This window comes from Parus major, chromosome 3 (assembly GCF_001522545.3).
Source record: "Parus major isolate Abel chromosome 3, Parus_major1.1, whole genome shotgun sequence".
Classification (NCBI taxonomy): Eukaryota; Metazoa; Chordata; class Aves; order Passeriformes; family Paridae; genus Parus; species Parus major.
In genome coordinates, this window is record NC_031770.1 from 94,638,346 (window position 1) to 94,660,416 (window position 22,071).

The 22,071-nt window shown below is 35.0% G+C and overlaps 1 protein-coding gene across 2 annotated transcripts in view; it reads right to left on the reverse strand.

The window, feature by feature from the left end:
* Window positions 1–308: 308 nt before the first annotated feature.
* Window positions 309–22,071, reverse strand: part of PXDN (peroxidasin) — an 82,554-nt gene continuing 60,791 nt past the window's right edge. The window contains exons 17-23 of one of the 2 annotated variants that reach the window (XM_015620480.2): window positions 17,835–19,338; window positions 16,850–16,984; window positions 14,260–14,468; window positions 7,827–7,947; window positions 4,906–5,038; window positions 3,909–4,022; window positions 309–3,283 (exon numbers count right to left, since the gene is read on the reverse strand). In XM_015620480.2, coding sequence (XP_015475966.1) covers window positions 3,161–3,283; window positions 3,909–4,022; window positions 4,906–5,038; window positions 7,827–7,947; window positions 14,260–14,468; window positions 16,850–16,984; window positions 17,835–19,338 — 2,339 coding nt within the window. In that variant the 3' untranslated portion in view covers window positions 309–3,160. The other variant, XM_019006130.1, reaches the window with a different exon arrangement.

The window sequence follows — 22,071 nt, forward strand, 5'->3', positions numbered from 1 at the left end:
AAAAAAGTTCAGCACTAAGGTCTAAAAATGCATTTGCTAAGAAATAAATATATTTTAAAATATCCTTCCTAAACTATGGTATCTTTTCCAATCATCTAGAAGAAAACAGTGAACACATACTTTAATTCTATGTGTTGTAATATTACATAAACTACTGAATCTACATGACTCATTAGCCCTTTGCTTACTTCTCAGAAACAGTCTTGATTATGACAATCCTGCTTAAGGTAAGTAATATGGATCTTATCAATGCCTTCACATTGAAACTTCAGCAAATAATCTAAAGAACACATGTACAAGAAGAAATCTTGAAATTTACTTGGAAATGTGGCCCATTTTATTTTAACTGAAAAGCATTCATTTTACAGTGCAAACAGTTCTTTGGTAAATTTACTGATTAAAATAACAACAACGATGACTTTGTTTTAGGTAACATTAAAAAAGAAAATAAATATCTCAAATTTGCATAATATTACAGCAATATTCTCACAGTGGCTACTGAGGAAATGGTCACCTAGCCATTGGCCACTGTTTCAGAAATGTTAAAATCGAAGCTGATTCTAGAGACACTGCATTAAAACTGAACTAGTAAAAATCCATGACTGATTACATTTTAGAATGTGGATAAAGACCTGTTTTTCCTGATTTATAAACAGATAGATGGTGGAAAATAACTCAATATTAGACATTTTACACTTGTTTAAGCATATCCAGACACCTAAGCCCATTTTATATACCATATGAATAAACAGTGAACAGTGAAGAAAACCTCCAACTCTACTCTGGAGGTTGGAGAAAAGGAACAATCAGATATAAGGTACTATTTTATAATGTATAAAATTGAAACTCTCTTCTCCTATAAGCGGAAATCTTGAGAAAGTTTATTTAATATAAAATTGAAAAGAAAGAATGCAAGTAGTAACCAGTTGGATGTATTACTGCCTTATTTAACTGTTTGGACAGTTAAATTATATTTGGTTTAGCTCTGCAACCCTTCCTCTTTGAGGAATTTCTGCTATAGGTCAATGGGAGCTCCATCTGAGTTGGAATTTCAGGGCGAGACATGTGGTATGGACTCTCAAGAAAAGTCAACAAAACACAGAGTATCAAAGAAACACAGGAATGACAATCTTTAGGAACCATATGATACTCAAATGTGCTCGCCACACAATTTCTAGAAGTATTAACAAAGACTATTACATAAATCAAAACATTGTATATAAAATCAATTAAAATATTCTTAAAAATATAAATTGCAATTCCATGTGTACCACACACCTTTAACACAGCACTCACATGTACATATTGCTTCTACCATAGTATGAAACAAAGTTTCCATAGTAAGCTTTAAAGTTACACCAAAGTTGGAATGTGTGTCATGGTAATATTTTATCAAATTAGAAATTATTAATGTTAGTAATCAGAGAAATTATGTGCCAAAATATGATAGTGGATTTCTTATTGCTGTGCTAGGTTAGTTATTAGACAGGCATTTGTCCTACCATGCAATAATTAAGTACTCAGTCTGTTTGTATATTCTGAAATGCTTAACATATGAAGGTTTAATTTTGTGCAGAATTCTCTGATACCCCAATCACTGTCCCTTGAATTTGAATTGCTTTAAACACAGAAATCAGCGAACCATGTAACTAGCACTAGGTTCTAGTGAGTCCTGACTTCTAAGGACTAAAGGACAGGGCAACAACCTCTAACAAATGAAGTATTCAGGGAAAGAATCAATTCTGAATAAACAGAAAAAAAAGCTGTAAAATGAGGTATGATTGTTGTCCTTCACTCAATATAATTCCTGGTCAAAAATATGCAGTTTGCATCCTAAAAAGTACACAACTTTGAAATGCTAGTGTAGACATATATTCTATAATGTTAAACATTTAAATGGGAGATAAAGTTCACTGCCAGATCATTTTTAACATGAATGATAAAAATATTGAGGTAAAAATATATATTCATTAGATGAAACTGGAAAAGAAAAAATAGAAATCAAATACCTTGTCAGAAAAAGTAGTCAATCCACAATTAATCATGCTGCTTGATTTTGATTTTTTTTTTCAACAGTGCCACAATATAGGCAGGCACATATGTCTATTGGCAATATGCACAGTGAATCAGTAGGAATCTTTGTATACAAAATGGCATGTGACATCTTTTCACATTTTCAAAACAGGGCCATACAATTACATGAGCTGATCAGAGATCAAGAGATGCATGCTTTCAAGCTGACCTGGATGGTTAAGCTACAAAGATTTAAAATAAATGAAACAAACAAACAAAAAAATGTTGTCAAGCAATTACAAATGTTTTGACAAAAAAAGATTAGGCTAATTTTGAAGATCAAATGCTACTCTGTCATGCATGTTTCCCTAGAATGAGGAACGCTGTCAATTACATCTATATGTGTATCTATAATACACATTCAGTTGCTTTTGCTTTCTTCCAATTACAGTTATTTATATTTCCTTACTAATTCTAGCTTTTATTGCTTTGAAAATTTGGTTAATTTTGCTCCTTTAATTAATTTTGCTCCTAAAATTAAGGAAAGTATGTTGAAAGGTGTCAAGTAGCTTTCTTTATCTCCTTGCTGGTCCAGGCCCAGCAGTGATAGTGTGATTTAACAGAATCATGCATTGATGTTTGCAGAAACTGGCCTGGCTATGGCTATGCTCCAGGCACAGTGACCTCGTGTCTTCCTTTTCCTGGCATTTTACTAAATAACAGCAAAAAGTTAAGTATCAAGACAGACTGGTACTAGAAAGGGACAGTAAACTTTTAACGTTGCTAAGTACAGATAGGAAACAAAGTGTTCAATTTAGACTAAATCCTAAACCCAGGCATTTTGGGTACCTAAAACTACCTGACAGTGTTCTTCTAAAGTAGCACCAGTTCGAGTTTGTCTAACCTGAGAAGTTAACACAATTAATTTTGACCTGTTTGCTATTTTCCCTTTTGTTAATTTTTGCATTGTGATTTACCTTCATGGGCAGAAAATAAAATGATACATTATGTTATACTGTTACAGCACCATTAGAATATTTCAAATCTTGACTTCTTGCTGTTGTTAGGACTGCAGTTACCTGTTTTTGCCATCAGCAGGCACTGATATGATTGAGGAGTATGAACCCTAAATTCTTAAAAAGTAGAGTTATGGCTTGTTTTTATTAGTGTTTTGTTGTAAGCAGATTGGACAGCAATCTCCTTTACCCTTCACAGGTGCTTCACAGTCAGCTGGTGGGCACGACTCTACAAAACAGGTAATCTGACCAGCCTGTGCCGGGATAAAAATAACAGAACAAATACATACTTAGCTACATCTTCCAAACATTTTTCATGTTATTGCAGAAAATATTCTCATTCATTCTCCAAATGTCAGAGTAATTATTATTAGTCGGGTAAGAAACTGACTAATATGGCAACTCCACATAGTTTGTTTTAGTATAAACTTACTTTAAGAAGGTTAAGGCACTCTCTGTATTACCACAATTTTTGATAAAGCAGCATATATGCTTCTGTCTAACACTGAGGTGCCACCGGGGTACCAAGCACTAACTTAATCTTTTAACTACCCTTTTTAAAAATTTCTCTCTGATGGAAGAAAATGACAATCTGGTACTAAGTCAAATGAGCTTTTATTGAAGAGAAAGCTCAAAGTGAAGTGCCTCACTTTGCAGTTAAATTTACCCATACATAAATAAAAATATAAGTATAATAGAAAAGAGCTGGATTGCAAAACAATGTCCAAGGCAGGGATAATATAATTTTCTGGAAAAAACCTGAAGAACCGTAAAAAAATTTGCAAGTATTACCCAGAAATTAGCAGGCACAAAATTTGAGCTGCTGTTTTAGAAGCAAAATTATCATTTCTATCTCAAAATTAATTTTCACATACTTACTTTGCATTCGCACACAGTGCAAGGGTCCCTTTTCCAGGTTTCATTGCTGGAATATGATTTACCCTCTTCATCAGTGCAATCAGAATTACTGAGGCGTGATTCAAGTTTTTTTATCTGAAAACATTAAAAAAAATTAGTAACTGAATCAAAAAAGGTTTTTATTTGTGTAAAGTATACTGGCTTTTCTCTTATAATAGTCTCTATATAATCCTTGTTATACTTATCTGGGTTTTTCTTCTCACAACTTAGCTTTTATAAACCTAAAAGACTATAAACAAGTAATACATATAGAGATAGTCTTTCAAAAGAAAGCAAACAGAAAATATATCTTTCCTACCATTGGAATATTCAGCTAGAGCATGCAAAGAAAAAACTTCATGTTTTATATACAGAAAGACAAATATAAACTGTCAAAAATGTTTTGGAGAAGAAGTTAATTTTAAAATTTTTTTAAACACCTTAATTAAAAATGTTTACTTGAATTTTTTACTAACTTCTGTATGGTGTCTATTTCAAAAATGGGATTCCACTATAGTTGAATAGAGTTTACCTGCAAACATTGTAAAGTCTTTTCTAAATGATCTAGATCTTAACTGTTTGCAGTTGTAGTCTGGCAAATTACTTCTTATGAAGGCTGCATTTTAATCATTGCTTTACACAGATTCTACACATTTCAAATAGCAAAAAAATTTTTATTAACACTACACTCAAATTTTAAGGGAGAGATTAATTTTGTGTTTAACATACAATGGTTACACAAGGTTTCAGGTTCAAAACTCAAGAGGGTCCAGCTGTAGAATATTTCAGTATGACTTCAAAAGAACACAGAAATAAAGAATAATAACACCAATTTCTGAGTTTGAGATACTAAGTGGTGGGTTTTGTCTGCAGGGGATGTTTAAATATTAAAAATGTAACACAGATGGTAAGAAAACATTATTAATTAAATCTGCAATTAGACATGATAGACTACAATTAGTTTATGATAGAATCTTACCTGATTTCTGAGGCTTGAAATAGTTTTTTGCATTTCCAAAACAAATTCTTTGAAGTCATTCACTGCGGGTACATTTCTATTTTCATTAGATGCAGATGTGGTATTACGGAAATACTTACTCTGTTTCACAGAACTGCAACAAATGAATGCCAAGTCAGGATATATTCATCCAACTAATTTTTATTTGACTCGTTATTTTAGGACACGTAACAAAAATGTAAAAGAACAGTAACCAACAAATATAGGAATATGAACCACAACAGCAGCACACAAGACCAGCTGGTGCTGAAGACAGACTCAGCACAGGTGAGCTCTAGAGTACTGTCAATATCACCAGCAACAGGGAATTTCTTATACTTTGAAAAATGATGTATTTCATGCAGGGGTACACCAGTGACACTATAGAGCATCATCTTGAATTCACCACTGAGCCTCTGTTGTAATGCAGTTAGGAAAAATGGTATGACCCAAAAAATGTACCCCCGAAAATGTAGGTTTGTAAGTTCTTTCACTTATCTTGTTCTCCCCAGTTCCCCTTATTGGTTGTTTAAATTCCCTCCACCCCTTTCCCCCCTGTCTTTAAAAAGGAGTGCTTATTGATACCTCTTCCTCTTTCCCTCCTGCCATCTCACCCCGAAGGATCCCAAGAAATAAAGCTGTAACTACTGTCTCAGCAAAGGGAAAGAGCCTCGTTTTTAGGACCTTCTTTGGCAAGCTAATCTAACTCCACTGTCTCCCTGGCTGCTGTGGGGTGGACAGTAGTGGCAGAGAGGCAGGGGGCATTAGAAATTACAGCAAGCCTCCAATACGAAAGCAGACTAAAGTGAAAGAGTCTTAAAAGTGTTCCCCCGCCAATATGAAATTCACATTTCACTTTCTGAACCATAGATTCCTCCTCTGTGGCCTTGGTAGCAAAACAGAAAGTTAGGTTTCATAAATACATGAGAAGAACTTCTAGATATGAACATATATTTAATTAACATTTGACGTCAATACGACTTACAGTACACAAAATTGAAAGTCTTTTGTCTCTAGCACTTTCCAGTTGATATCTCATAACAGATATATCACACAAAATTGTGTTAATCAATTCAATCTGTTTATGAGAAAGAGTAACAAAAAGAACTGTCTGTAACTAAAAATCTATTTATCTGATAACTACTTGAAAAAACAGGTATTCAAAAGCATGGCTAACACTAATTTTTAAGTCACTTATTACATTAAGATCCTTGAATCCATTTACTTTTTTGAAGATTCTTGAATTCATTAATAATTACAGGCATTACTATTTTGTTAACATGTCATCCCCAGTGCTAAGGGATACCCAAAGAATGAACTGGCAAAGAAATTCTCATGTATCAGGGCTCAGGATAATCTTTCTGCATAAATTAAAACAGCACTTACTGGCAGGCATTCAAGCTACTTAGTTTCCCATAGTTTTTCATCTAAATTAGAGAAGAAGATCTCTAAATAACATAACATGCCAAAGTTCAAGTAAACCAGCTGCTATTGTATAACAAAATATTTAATCTTCCCCACCTGTTCAAGTTATTGAAAATGAGAAGCTAAAAAAAAGGAGGAAAAAACCCTTCTCACAACAAATGCAATTTAAATACAACACTGAGCATGAGAACTTATGGGAATGTTCAATGACTGAAGTTGCTTTAGCTCTATGATACAAATGAAGTATTGTAAATCTACTATTTTGTACTTTAGTAATTGGGCTGAAACAGTCAAACAAGCTGGTACATAGATGTATTTTTTTTTATTGTTCTCCTTTTTATTTAATTTAACTCCTTTTATAATTTAAGAATTATGGGACTAGCATCCTTAAAAAGTGAATAGCTGTTTTTTAAATTTTTCTAGCAGTTCACTTGCAAAGATGGACAAAATATCTTTCTTCAAGGATTACTTCAAAGAAACCTACCTTTTCATATTATCTATAAGATATACAGCCTATACATAGTTGCTGTCTTCTCTTGTCTAAAATCCTAAACACCTAAAGCATCTTTTATTTCAGGACTGGTTCCTCTCAAATAAGTGGAATGTAATCATGATGTTTCTTCAACCACTATAAGACCTCCAGAGTATTTGAAATAGCTGAAATTAATTTACCACATTATGTATCTGTCTAGATGCTTTCCTTGCCAGAGTGGGTAGACTCTACTTGATCACCATCATCACACAAGTAGAAAATTTTATTTGTTACAAAAATGCATGCTGAATAGAAAGAGCTGTAATTCAAGTGTCTCAAAATTGTTCATCATGAAGTATCTTCACAAGAAATGAGCAGAACTCGTTTCATGTCACTAATTCATACCTAAGATTTCATTCCCATGAAAGGGCAGGGATCCTGTGCAGCTGATAATTTGTGACTGAAACTGTGATTTACTTCCTTGCTAGATGTTGAGGATTAGGGAGTTATAAACAATATTATTAGCACTGCTGTTCTCCATTCCTGCTTGAAGTATTTTGGTACCAGAAGCAATCCTTACCATTATCACAAATTTTTATGCACCTGAAATCAACACTTGGTATCCTCCTATTTCTACAGGAGAATCTAGAAGCTCCAAACTCAAAATGGAATAATTTAGATAATTTAGCTACTCCAGGCACTGCAGGAATGTGGCATTTCAAACCACCAAATTCTGCTTCATTAGTGATTTTTTTTTTCATGAAGACTGCAGGAAGAAAAAAAGCAATATAGTTATACTACTCACAAAGAGTTTTACACAGATTTGAGCTTGAAGAAAAGTGGTTTATTGTTAGTAGATATCTAGAAGTGTCAGAATAAAATGCAGCAATCATAAACTTGAGAAAGCAGACAATGGAAAAAAGTGGCATGTGCTCACAAATAAATCATTCAGTTTAATTCCTTTTTTAAAACAAATGTTTTTTTATAATTCTTAAAAAAGTCTCACCTTACTGATTTGGACATTTTCATTTTCTTCAGGGGCTTGTCCTCCTGAAAGCTGTAGTCAAGAGAACGTCTCCCCCGAAAGTGATATGAAAATGCATTAAATTGTCCTCTGGTTCTACAGTCTGAAAACAGACAAGAAATTACACATAAAATACATATTCATATTAAAAACATATTTCAGCAGTTGCAATATTAATATGGTTTTGCAGTGTTTTCTTAATTGGGAAAGGCAAGTCATACATTCAGGCTGATCCCTCTGGAACTGGTTGATGGCAGATGAACAGATCTCAGTGACAGAACATTTAAGGTAGTTAGATGCAGAGAATATGATCACCCACAGACCAGCTTTTTAATGTGAAACAAAGGAATAAATACAATTTTAACAAACCCATATAGTGCTACTTTAATTAATCTCTTCACTCCTGAGATTTTCACTCTCTTGGCTTTCAGTTATTTTCTGGACAAACAGGGCAGCTACATATGAAGAAAACAAAGACAGAAAAAGCTACTCTGTGGGTTCCTCATCGATCCCAGCCATTATTATTTGATATTTTTGCCATCTGAAAGAGAATTTTTGACTAAATTCCAGATTTGCAGACATGCTTCATAGGCTGATGAGTATTATTTCCAATTCTGAGGAATCTGAATGTATCACCAGACCCTAAAACTCCTTCCACCACAGACTAAAAATCTCAACCCTGAGAATTATCTACGACAGAAATCTTCTCCTAAGATCCTAAAGGACATCTTAACAGAATGAAGTATGCTTTTCTTCCAATTCACTTTATTTAGCCTTCCAAATGCTATGAGTATTTGGAAAGAGTCCCATTTAAAAAATAAAAGGAAAGCAAAATAAAACTGCAACAGCACTTGATAGAGGAGACAATGAGAAAATAGCTGTTTTCTCATTTCTGTCCACAGAAGCTTTAAATCTAAAAGTTATAATGGGCCAAGCTGAAGCAAGAACAAACTACATGATCAGCTGCTAGAAGCAGAGTCCTCTAAAACCAAAGGGAAAGCTAAATACAGGATGCCATAGACATTTCTCAGCTAAGTTTGGTATTAGCAGAATGAGCCATGAAATCAACTGAAAATGGGAAGGAGCCATTTTCCATAGTGTTTCTCTTAATTTGCACCAAAACAAATTAAATCAGAAACTCAGTAACATTTATAAACTATTTTTCTGGAATTTAGATTGAATACCTGAAGTATTAACACAAATTATTGCAAAAGTTTCAAGTCTATAAACACTGCTGAAATGAGCAACTAGAGAAACAATTTTTTTTTTGCTCTGGTTGGACAAAATTAGGTATCTTGGACTACTTTTAATTGTGTTGAACTTTTACTTATATTAAAATATTACAATTTCTCTGTTAGGAAAAACTTAAGTTTGTCCTAATGGCTCATTATCATTTAAGAAACAGAAAAAGGAAAAAGATGACTGACCAAAAAAAAAATTTTCAGATCAAAGCAATATCTACAGATCATTCTTAAACACAAGTCACCTACAATTCCCCTTCCTTGTTCTTTCCTTGTGGTTTGTCCCATTCTTTAATAAATGTATTCCTTTCCTCCTATAATAACAGCACCCACCTAAGAACTACATGGTATTTGCTGTAAACATATTGTTCAATCTTCATGTGTGTTCTGCTGTTCCCACAAAACCTCCTTGCTGTCCACTCAGAAAGTAAACTCCTTCAGATGAGAACAGACTGATGTGTCTGTAAGAAGCTCAGCATGAAGGCATTTTTGAACACCCTTAGACACTTCTATATTTAGTATGGTGAGAAAAAGGATCATACTGAAGGGCTCCTGAAGAAAGAACTGCTTTTGGTCAGAGGAATTTTTTTCTTAAAGCAATGTGTTGCTTAAAGTTTTCCTGAGTATCACAAAATCTCTAGTTTCTCTTGGAAACGATATGTGAAAGGTTTCTGCTATCCTCCTTTGTTTAGTAACTGCTATAGTCATCTTGCACAATACAGAATTTTTGTTTTTTTTTCTTTTCACAATAACACAATGGCCCATTGTTTTTTTTCATTCCTACGTTGTTTCTTAGAAACAAAGGTCTGAAATCTTGGGAAGGTTTTATCACCTTAGACTGGTAAATATGAGAACCATATGTTCAGTGACAGCTTTAAGTACACAGATCTGACTTTCTGTGTTTTTTAAAATTCAAAAATGTCAACTTGCCAAATTAAGAGCTCTTGTTCTTGGTTTCTGTTTCAGGTACAACAGGGAGGATGTCACTGCTGAGAGGTGCAGGAGAAAATGCTTCAGCTTTCAGAAAGCCTAAATCAAGAAATTTCTTCTCTCTCTTCTTTTTAAACTTTTATTTTTAATGAAGAATACCTTCACAGTAAATAAGAAAAATAAGCCTGAAATTCTGCTTTTTTTCCCCTCAGCTTAACTAAAATGTCCCCAAATTAGCTGTACCCATTCCAATTATTTTTCTGCAGAAAAAGTGAAGGTGTAAAAGCAACCTAAGAATAACTCTTCTCTATGGACAGTTTTTTTTCTTCCAGAAGCTAGCTACTGTTACACTGCAAGAGCCAAGGTGATCCATTTACAGAATCACACAGAATAACAGAATCGTTTATATTGGAAAAGATCCCTGATATCATCAGATCCAGCCTTTGACCAACCATCACCTTGTCAGCTAGACCATGGCACTAAACGCCATATCCAGTCATTTCTTGAACATTTCCAGGGATGATGATGCCCCCATCACTCCCTGGGCAGACTGTTCCAATGTATAACAATCCTTCCCATAAAGAAATGGGCATCTTCATTTGTATATGGAAGCCATGACCACATCTTTAGAAAATCTCATTTCAACAAGCACACAAGTTCTGTGTAAAGACAAAACCTTTCCAGGCATAAATCACATCATTTTGGTATTTTGAGGAGCTTTTGGTGAACAATATTCTTTATCAAAAAAGAACTTCCAGTCTCACACAGAGATTTCTGATAACATTTTAAAATGTTATTTCCACTCTATTCCACAGAATTTAGTGCTTAGCCCAGTGCTGTTTAGTATTCTCGCTGAAGATTAAAGGACGTAATGAGAAGTGCATAGTAAGAGATTAATGTTGTCAGTAGAGAAGCAATAGACAGCATAATTGTTCCTCTGGTCTTAAAATACAGGAGTTCATAAATATAGGTCTAATCTACTTAAAAACCATGTATGAAAGCTTTCAGATTAAGCATGTGTCTAAATTCTTCTAATGAATTTCAGTGGGATTTAAACACTCGATCATAATGTGTATAAGGTTGTATTCCTACAGTAAACAAAGAAAAAGAACAATATCTGACAGATGAGATATGCTGTTTACTAACTGAGAAATAGTTAAAAACTCTTTCTAATTCAGTTTACACTTATAAGGATAACTTGCATCTTATCTGAATCACTTCCTCCATGGTCATTGTCCATTGTCCTCCTGGGTCCATGTGAAAACCTCATGGGTTTTGACATAAAACAAAAGGTTAAAGAAATTCTTTATTTCAACTTACAAAAATCCCCCAAAAAAAAAGAAAACCAAAAAAAGTAAAACTTTTAAAGGCTCGCATCTGAATAATCATGAAAGCTTATGCTGATTACTTAAAAAAATAAACCTCAAAATACACTTTTTGTACTAGAGAGCCTGACATAAAGCACCAAAAGTTTCTCATTTGGAAAAACTGAAGCTCAAGTGCTCTTTCCAGAAATAAAGAGCTGCACCATGTCCAGCAATTACTCATCATCTCTGACAAGACAAAGAAAGGTAGAAAGTGAAGGAAAACAGAAGAAAACTTGTGCACTTTAGTAGAACTTTTTGTCATCATAGACTAGTAATCCCTTTGTATGATGTACCAACTGAAATCTAAAGGTAACCTTTTTTTATTATAGACAGGAATAATGCTTTGCTTGGTTAGAAGCAAATACTAGCTTTACTCAAGAAATCTACAAGGCAGATTTTTGTAACTAAGAATTTTTTCTATTCTTCATATGGAAAAGTATTTTGACTTTTGACTAAAAACAAAACAGGAAGGACAACAAAACCAGATGTGTTTTTAACCAAGATGAAACAGCTGAACACGTGAGTCACTTATGAAACATACATAAAGTGCAATGAGCAATATTCTGTACTCAAAACTTAAACTTAAGATAATTTTAACTATTAAATCATCAGAAGCATTTTAAACATGGAGAAGGGTTTAACTTTTTTTCTCTTCTAGATAATTAACAATAATAAATTCAAATAAACAAACCCCCTAATGTATTCAACTCAAAGTGCTGTTCCTAAGTGTATGCCCCACCTCAGAGGAGTGGTTGCTTAAACTGGATTCCCACAGAAAACATCACAGTCATTCATCAGTCAGGCAAGAAAGCAGTTGAAGCCATGTGCACTTCAGTTTCTCTTCATTAACCCCTGCAAGGCTTCAGGAGTTCAGGAAAAGGGAACACAATAGGCAATTTTTTACAAAAGAGTAGTTATTCACCCTTTCTTTTGCTTGACAGTTGTCTGACTGTACTGCATCCAGGGGCACTCTCTGGTAGCAATTTTCTTGAATGAAAATACAAACTGGGTTGTTGAACACAAGAATACCCTAAAGACTTTCCAAAGATAACATCTGTTCTAAAGGGCTCAGTGATAACAAAACATTTAGAGAATCAACATATAATTTCTCAGAACAGCTTTACCATTTTTTCAAACCAATATAAAAAATATATTTGCAAAACTGTCTGTCAAGCTTCATGAACGATGGCAAAATGAACTTATTCTGAACTGGAAGAATGTGCTTTATTTATGGTAAAGCATTTAAAGAGTGATAATTGATTTTTCTCTCGATGTTTCTGGAATATGTCAGGGAATTTTTGAAGAGATTCTGGAGACTTTGTATTAAAATTACAATGTGTCAACCATACCTAGCTTTTTTAGAAACTATTATGGTAAATTTGGGAATAGCAAACATGATAAACATTGTTTAAAAAAACCCAACTAACCTACCAATAAAAAAAAAAGGCTGTAAAAATTAGAGTAAGGCCTGAAAGATACTGTATATGGGAAATACTGTACAAGATCTTATGGAAATTTAAAGTATTTATTTCTGTTAGTCTTACACTGATAACTGACATTTTGAACAGTCTTCCAAGGAAGAATTTTCTTAGAGAGTTATTTTTATAAAGACTTGTTTACTAGATGAGACAATATAGTAATCAGTTTAAAAGCTAAGTTATGCAGTAGCTTTGAATAGTAAATATTTATCTACTTTTTTAATTGTTAATGAAACTGAATTTATTCTCATCACACAGTGACACCAGTATAAATCCCTCCTCCTGTATCTGTAGCAGACTGAAGAGCCCTCCATCAGTTTAACTTTTACATTCTGCCTTAAATTCTGAGCTGTATCAAAAAAGAACTTTGTCATTGTGGACAACTGTATCTTACCAAAAGAGTTAAATAGACAAGACATTAGTAGAAGATTGTGACTTCTCTCAAAAATAAAATCCACCAGTTCTTTATTCATGTATTTCCTCCAACAGAATATTGAATAGCCTACTCAGCAGTAGTAAACTCAAGAGAATCAGCAGTAGAAAAGATGAAGAACACAGATCCGGATACCTTTCATCAGCAATTCTACAAGATATTAGTATTTAAATGTATCAGGGAAATTATAAGATTCTAATAATATCAACCAATACTACCCTTATCCTCTCAAATAAGAGCAAAGCTTTTCATACTAGGAATTTGTTTGACAGCAATTTCTCAAGTCAGATTTCAAGAGCATAGTTCCCAAAATTCCTGAATATACTTTTACAGCCTGGGCATGTCATTTGAATTTTGTCCAAAGGAAATGATAACGACATTGTCAAGGAGATCTCAAGAAAGAGAGGTCATTGTCCTCTGAAGCATTTTGTTGTTGATGCTACTGAAAATCATTCTGCATGATCCAGAAGATTCTCTTGGGAATGGATCCTAACTGTGTTACAGCTGCAGTGAATTCTGATGTGATGATGGCTGAAGAGAGGCCATGCAGAAAATCTGTGAGACAGAAGCCAACATACAGGCCACCAAGCAGTGTCCTGTGCTCCATGCAGCTAAATAAATCCTATTTTGGGAGAAAAAAAGCTTATTTTTCAGGAAAAACAAATTACCCCACGCTCCTAACTTTTGAAGGAGATGGTAGTGAACAAAAATATTTATCCATGAAAGAAAAGATAACAAATAAATAATTATCTACACTTTGCAATGCTAAATATATGCTATTTTCATATGGTGTTCATTTAATATAAAATATGGAATGATTACCCACTTAACAGGGGCTATGCTTCAGATTAGAATTTGTAATACTTTAACAAAACCCCAAAAATAGAAAAGTATCTTCTTAAAATAAAATAGACACTCAACAAACTGCACACACCTCATTGCCCCCAAATGCACCTCTATACAGACCTTCACAGCAATCTTGCCACATCCTGAGATCCAGTTTAGGAATATCTTCACAGCTACTATATCCATGTGGGAATTCAGCCACCTTAAAGACATCATGCTGTACCCTGGTTATGTTGTCCCCATTGTCACACAAAACTCTGGCAAGAGATGTCTGCTTGATCTGAGTGAGCTGAGCAGGCGTGAACACACCCGGGTTTTCATACCATAACCTGTAATCTCACAGAAAAGACAAGTCTGCTAGTGAGAAAACAAGAGGCAGTTTTTCAAAGATATTTCAATGCTGTGTTCAGAATGAAAGGAATTATCTCTTAAATCCTGTTCTCAACATTGTATCAACTAGCTGGTATCAAGCTGACACTTTGAAAGGGATGAAATCTTCAAGAAATTCTTAGATTTCTCTTCTTGTCTCATTTCTATGTCTTGGGTATCTCTGAATATCTAAAATGGCACCAGACTACCAAGTTAGGGGCTCTTTTAAGTAAAAAACTTAAATGACCATGATTTCCTTCTGTAGGCAACTTTCTTATGGTCATGAAAACATTTTGATGGAATTTCTGAGATTTGAAGAATGTTTAAGCTATAACTAGTTTACTATCAAGATAAGTGAGATGATTTAATTTACTAACAATTTTTTTTCTATTAAATTATTTTCATGACTATACTGATTCAGGGACTTTCTCATACGTGCTCAGTTAAATCATTACATTCAAGAAGGAAACACTGTGGTTTTAAATAGTTCATTTTTCATACATAAAGGGCTAAAAGCCTTTTATCAATAGCAAATATAAATAATACATTACTATAAAAGGCAAGCTTCACAAGGGAAAGAAAATTTCTTAAGTTGCTGCCCAGAATTTGAAAACATTTTACGCCATTCTAACACATAGGAACTGCTCACTGTGACATTGTTTCTGTCTTCCAAAGCTGTATCAATGTCAATACATTTTCCCCCCACCTATTTTAAACAAAAAAAAAAACAAACAAAAAAAACCCAAAAAAAACCAACAAAAAAGAGGCTCTTTATAAAAAATGAAAACAAGTAGTAAACTTAGAAGAACGGTCAAGAATTTTGTTTTACCTATTGAGTGAATAATTTTCATAAAGTATTGGACAGTGGCCAATGAATTTCCAAGTACTATGATCAGATTCTCAAATTTCTAACTTGACATAAAGTTAGGCTCCCTTCAAATATCACTTCTTTTTCATGCACAGACACATCTGCTTTGCATGGTGTTACCAGCTTTGATCCTCTGCCCATTGAAAAGGCTTTTCAAAGAAGTAAGAGTTGCTTTCATTATGTCTAATATTATTTTACTATTTGCTGGCATGTTGCTTCCAAATATTTGTATTCCTTGGACAGTGGAATCCCATTTCCTAAATATTCAGTGTTTTCCCATAGTTTCTAAATGTTGTATCAGAAAACAAAACAAAACAAAACAGGAAAAGGTGCTTTTGCTTAAAAAAAGGGAACAGATATAAACAAAAAGCAGCATAGATATCCTGTGTTGACACAACTAAGTACTTGTCACCAGTTACCTGGAGCTCATACTCCATCTATTTCTTCTCCTTTTACTTTCTCTGCCTCCAGGCATGAGAGTTCTGTGCTTCACAGCTTTATTTTTAAACATTTTATGTAAAAAAATCTGGGGGCTCTTTTAAAACAGCATAGAAAAAGGTTTGGGTTATTGACTACAGAAATAAAAAAGCCTTTATAATATCCTAAATAGCAATTTCATAACTTCATTTAAGAAAATAACATTAAATAAAGAGAATCCAATCTAATTTCCTAATTCTTCTTCTGTTTTCCTTTCATTAGGATTGAATTAATCAGCCTAAGTCTATGCATTCTCACATCATGAAAACAACAGGATTCAGGGTCACAAATTATTTTGAAATGAGGGAAACATTGATTTTCAGATGTTAAACAAATGTTGAAAGTGTGCAAAAGAGATCTGGCTGCTGTGACATGAGAAATGACTGTTCTCTTTTTTCAGGTATTCTAAAAGCAGAAAATGAGAAATTGCTCACAATGTGCACATATATAAAGTATTTTTATTTTAAATAACTTAATTTAAACTAATTTTAAAACAATTTTAAGTAATTTTAAAAAAATTATTAAATTGTGGTCATTGGATTAACTTGTCTGCTTTTATCACATTTTTGGTGGACAGACTGCTTGTATTGTAGCAAGCATAGGGGTTATATATAGAGAGTGATACTCTCCAACCTATGCTTAAGTAACAAACACAATTTCTTTGCCAATAGAATAACTAAATAACAATAAGAGAAGCATCATGTACTTTTCAAAAAGGTAAGTGACTTGAATATCCGGCAAAAGGAAACTCAGCATGTGTTGTCTGTTGTGTTTTTGGGGGTCAGTATGACATTCACCACAAAAATTAAAAGAATTAATGAAGAATTGTGGCTTCTAACAACGTTTTTTAAACGTTTAAATGTTATTCTTCATCTTTTCAGTTATACTTTAAAATCATAAATGAACATAAAATGGAGTTTGTTTTGGAAACATGATATTGCAACTATTACTAAGCATCCTTAAGTTAAAATTCATTTTGGTTTCAGTTGAATGTACCTGTCTCCATCCCGAATACGCCTGAACTGTGTGCTTAGCAGACACATCAAAGTTGGCCCCAGACGACTCCCTGGAACTAAGTCTTCCACCATTAGAGCAGGAAATAAGTCTATGTTCAGTGGGGAGCCATATAACCTACAAATTGAAAAACACGAATACTGAATAACAAATCCTTAATACTTACAAAATAATCAGTACATGGTGAAACTAAGAGCAAGAGATACCAATAACTCACAGGAAAAAATGCAGTGGTAGCTCTACATCTTTTGTGAACAAGCTGTGGGTGTATACACAAGAAATCCTGCAATGCAGGTTGTATACACCCTGTGGGTCTGCATATCCAGCCTGCAATATTTTTCTCCTAGCAGCTTTCTTCTGATTTCTTACAATTGTTTCTTTTATTATAGATTCTCTTTCTTGTACCTCTGTTAACACTTTTTCTATTACTATAGCTGAGATTGATTCTCTGTCTTTAATTGTGAGCAGATAAGCTACAGGTGGCAGGTAGATGTAAACTTAATTTCAAACACCAAATCTCTAAAGAACTGATTAGTGGTAGTGAAGGATGTCCACATGACATTACAGTGGACAATACTGACATTTGTTTCACTGTACCAAATTAATAGACTTGAACATCTAAATACTTGCATGAAGCTTGCATTTAATATGACCTTACACTGGAACAGCACTCATATTTAACAGCATTTATAAAACTAGGCATTTCAAATTAATAATTTCATGAACATATACAGTATATATTACTGTATATATACTGTATATAATCTTACTGTTCATGGAGATGTAGAAATAGAGAAATTATCTGCATGTGGAAGTTGTTAAGATCTATTTTCTGGTACTGATGGAAGTTTCTCAAAATAGCCCTTTAAGTCTTTCTTATCAAGTTATCTTTTTCTAGATAAGACATTTAGCTATGGTTTTTGCATGCACATTTGTATAATTGACTTTTTCTTCACCTCAGGCTCACCTGCTAAGTTTCTCCCTGATTTCAGGATTCTTAATTTCATTTTTCAGATCTTCAAAAGTCTGAGCTGAAGAAAGATTACAGTAAACTCTAAAATCATGGTAGGGAGGAATTCCATGATCTCTGCCTCTCTGAATATTCATAGCTGCCAGATCTAAAGCCACAGTACGTGCCATGGAGAAGAGTCTTTCTGTTAATTCTGTATTGAGTAATTGTGACGGGACACGCATCTTACCAGCAACACCAAAAAATCCCCTTAGAAGTGGATCAATGCCTCCTTCATTTACAATCCGAAATGGAGAGAAGAATGCCTTATGAAGAGGTAGATGACCTTGTGGAATAGGTTCAAAGTTTTCATCCAGTCGATACAGAAAAGGATTAATGAGTGTGTGACCAAACCTAAAAGCGGCAGTTGCAAACTCATTAGTTATGCCAGAATTAACACTGGGATCATAACCCTTATATTCGCCAAGCATCTTCATGCCTACCTCTCCAAAGATCTTAGGGAGCCAGTGGCTAAATGTTATGTGTTGCATTTCTGCACCAACAATTTTGCGTGTTTCATGATATATTGTGTCACCGTCCCAGTGTGGATTGAGTTTCAGTAGCTCTGTGGCAATTCTGTTGTGTTCTCTAAACCACAACGTGTGGATGCTGGTAAGACCCAACTGTTCGTTAGAGCGCTGATCACCAGCTAAAAAGCAGGGTATTGGGCTCTCATTTTCATCTCTCATACATTCTGTTGGTGGGCCAGTGGCAAATGGAAGAAGAGGCTTGCCAGATCTCTGTACAATGCCCTGCCTCAGAAGACCCCTCTGACTCGCCAAGTCTCTGATTTCTAGTGCTTCGTGGTCTGAGCTGCCATACACATTGGACGCGTCAATGTATGAAGTCAGCTGGTTGATCTGTTCTCGTGGGTACACAGAATTCATCAGGAGAGATGTCATGCCGCTTCCACAAACTGGGCTGGAGCGTACGAAAAACATGCAGCGTGCACCATTTCTAACTCTGGGATCATTTGGTGGTATCATGATGGAAAAGCATGGAGGATCATTCGTACAAACAGAACTGCAATGCTGACCATCTGAAAACCTGGCCTCACTTAGCGCAGCCACGGTGAGGTCAAGGTCATGGTCAAGAAACTGACCCCACTGCATGAGCATGTGAGTGTACTGGTCGTCAGGAGTCACGGTTTCCGTCCCGATCAGAGTAGTAGAAACCAAGCGAGGCATTGGGAGTGCGTAGCCATTGGAGAGTCTTCTGGGTTCAATTCCCCGAGGCAAATTAAATCCATTTTCATAGACTGACTTTAACAGACGTTCAAAAGCCGTCAGAGAAGCGCCCCACATGGGATGCTGGAGGTTGTTGCACGTTCCATCGTGCGTCCTGTACTTCTGGTGGAAGCACATATCTGAGCAGTTGTTCACTCGTCGATGGGCTGTACAGCCTGAGAGATTGGCTATCAGATTCAAGTACTGTGGGGATACAAGGTCATTATAGTGATAACCTGAAAGAGAAAACAGAGGAAGATAACAATCAGATAATTCACAGACTCATGGTCCCCCTACAGATCACAAATGTATTTGAAATGCTATTTTATTTTACATTTCCCACCAGATTACACATCCTTATGACAGCAATAATCATATATGTATATTTGAGCATTAGGTCATTTGAACAACTTGACCATCACTAGGTCAGAAGGAAACTTTCTAAAATGCCAATTCAAGTGCAACTTTTAGAAAATGATCACAAAAGGAGCTCATTACTTATTTGGTCAGTTGGGAAAGCAACGATATTGTCAGAAATAAAAGTCTCATATTGAAGCAAATAGAACATTTTCTTCATGTTAGTAAAAGCATTTAAAAAATGTCAGTAACATCTAAATGGACTTCAAGACTTTAGCTTTTGACACTTGCTTAGTCACTGAACATTACTATTTTGTTTTGTTTTATTACAGTGAAGTTGTAAATTTAAAGAACAAAAAGTCAATGAAAAAATAAAATAACCACCAACAATAGAGCCAAACGCAGAATGATCTCTAAGATTAATGTTGTGGAGTAACTCATATTCACATTACTCTGGACAAGTTTCTATAGAAAAGTAGTATGTGTGTAGTATTTGGCACAGATTTCCTCTGCAATCTACATCTTTCACCTCTGGGACTAAAACATACTTACCATTGTCCTGTATTTTTTTCTCAGTTCATACTGAGTTTTGTATAGTTCATATACAAAATATATATTGTAATTCATTAGAATTATGCTTTTAGAACCTCAAACTAAGGTTATGTGTTGCATGATCTCTGTTATGGTATGATGGTGTATGGAAGGACTGAAGACCATAAGGCCTCCCTGTACAGTGTTGGGTTACTGCAAATAGCAGAAGAGTCAGCCTGTACCTTGTCCTTCCTGCCTATTAACAATCATTGTAAGAGTCAGTTTTACTTAGCAACATTTGGATTTAATTTCAGGGAGAAAAATTCTGGCTACATCTACATTATCAGCTTCTGTAGACCAACAAAAATGTCTCAATAAAGTGAAATTTTTGCTGCTGAGTAAGACATGCCTACTGTATTCAGGAGTAGGTTTCCTTCACAAAATCTTTACTTTGTACTCCTGGACCAAATATGGGCCTGGACTTGATTCTTCATTTAATTTAAAAAGAATTCACATTATTCAAGACCGTATCACAAATCACACCAAAAGACAGTAAGTGGGAACAACTTCAAAAACCAAAAGGCAAACCATGAGTGACTAATGGATATAGAGTGTGGATGAACAAAGTTCCAGGATCCAAGAAAAAGTCCAGGAGGTGGAGTATTTGGCAGCGTAGACGTACATTTAGCTAACTAGAAACCATCATACACCACCATGGATCTTGATCTGGAAAGCTTGCAGTCAGGAAAAAACCAAACAAGCTGTACAAAGGCAAATGGAAAAAAGGAAGTGAGCGAGTGTAGAGTGGTACTGTATTCCCACAGGCTTGAGGGGCTCCCAGCATGATGGCAAACACTCAGAAATATGAACTGAATGCAGTTTTGCAAGAGGTCAGTGTCGGTTAATTGCACACAGTTGGGAAATATTACTTTTAGCACTGAGCTCAGCCCCAGTGTGCCTGCAAAGACAATGGTCTTCATCTAAATTCAACACATAAACGTGTGCTAGGCACAACTGGCTCTCTGCCAACTTCCACAATGCAGGGCAATTGCAAACAAACTACCTAAAGCCCAGCTTTGTCTTTGGCTTGAAAGGGACTGGGTTGCTCACAGTTTTTCAGCTGGGACAGGACCCGTGCTCAGCCAGGGAAGTTGTTTTCTCAGCCTAAGGCTATGAGTACTCCACATGGTTTACAAGTCAAAGCAAAGATATTCAGAGATTTAGTGCTTGCATTAGGCAAAGCTAACATGCTCATGTAGACATACCGAAATTATTTTATGGAATATTCCATACTAGGAAAAAGAAAAACAAACCACACAGCAAAACCTGTCAGTGCTACTGGGTAATGCAGCAAAATACATACTCTGAGGACCTAATTGATAGCATATTAAAATCCTGGCTACCAGGGCAGCTTAATTCTAGAACTACGCCTAGAAAACTTATCTTGATTGTCATCCCACTTCTGAAATCAAGTTGTGAACAATACTCTACTGTGAATCTTTTGGGTAGGATAAACTTCAGTACTAATTTAGAATAAAAGGCTCAGGTTCTCTCTTTAGAAGTTCAAGTGGGATGTAATATCTCATGATGGGTTTTGGCTTTCTGATGCCAGCTATTAATCCTTAATTACCTCTCACATTGTAGGCACTAACTTTGCCTTTGCTCTCTAACAGGCTGGGAGCTGGGCATTTCCAGTGCTTAGAAGCTGGCTAGCTCAATTCACATATTACCTTTTCTTTTCAAAGAGAGGAAGGTGTGTCATAGAGTCACAGAAATATTGATTATAAGGAACCTCTTATCCACTATCTTATTCAAGCTCCTGCTTGAAGTAGAGCTGTTTCCAGTACTAGATAGCTAAATGTCTGGTCTATCTGGCTTGAAAACCTGCCAATTCTGAGACTCCTCCACCTTTATGGATTAGTTGTTCCAGTGCTGCCCAGGTCTTCTGGAGAGAAACTGTTTCCTAGCATCTAATCTGAACCTCCATTAATGGCCATTCCCCTTGTTATACAGTCTGGGATTGCAGAGGAGAATTTGGCTCCATAGTCTTTCCTTGGGATACTCAAAGGTTTTGCAACAAA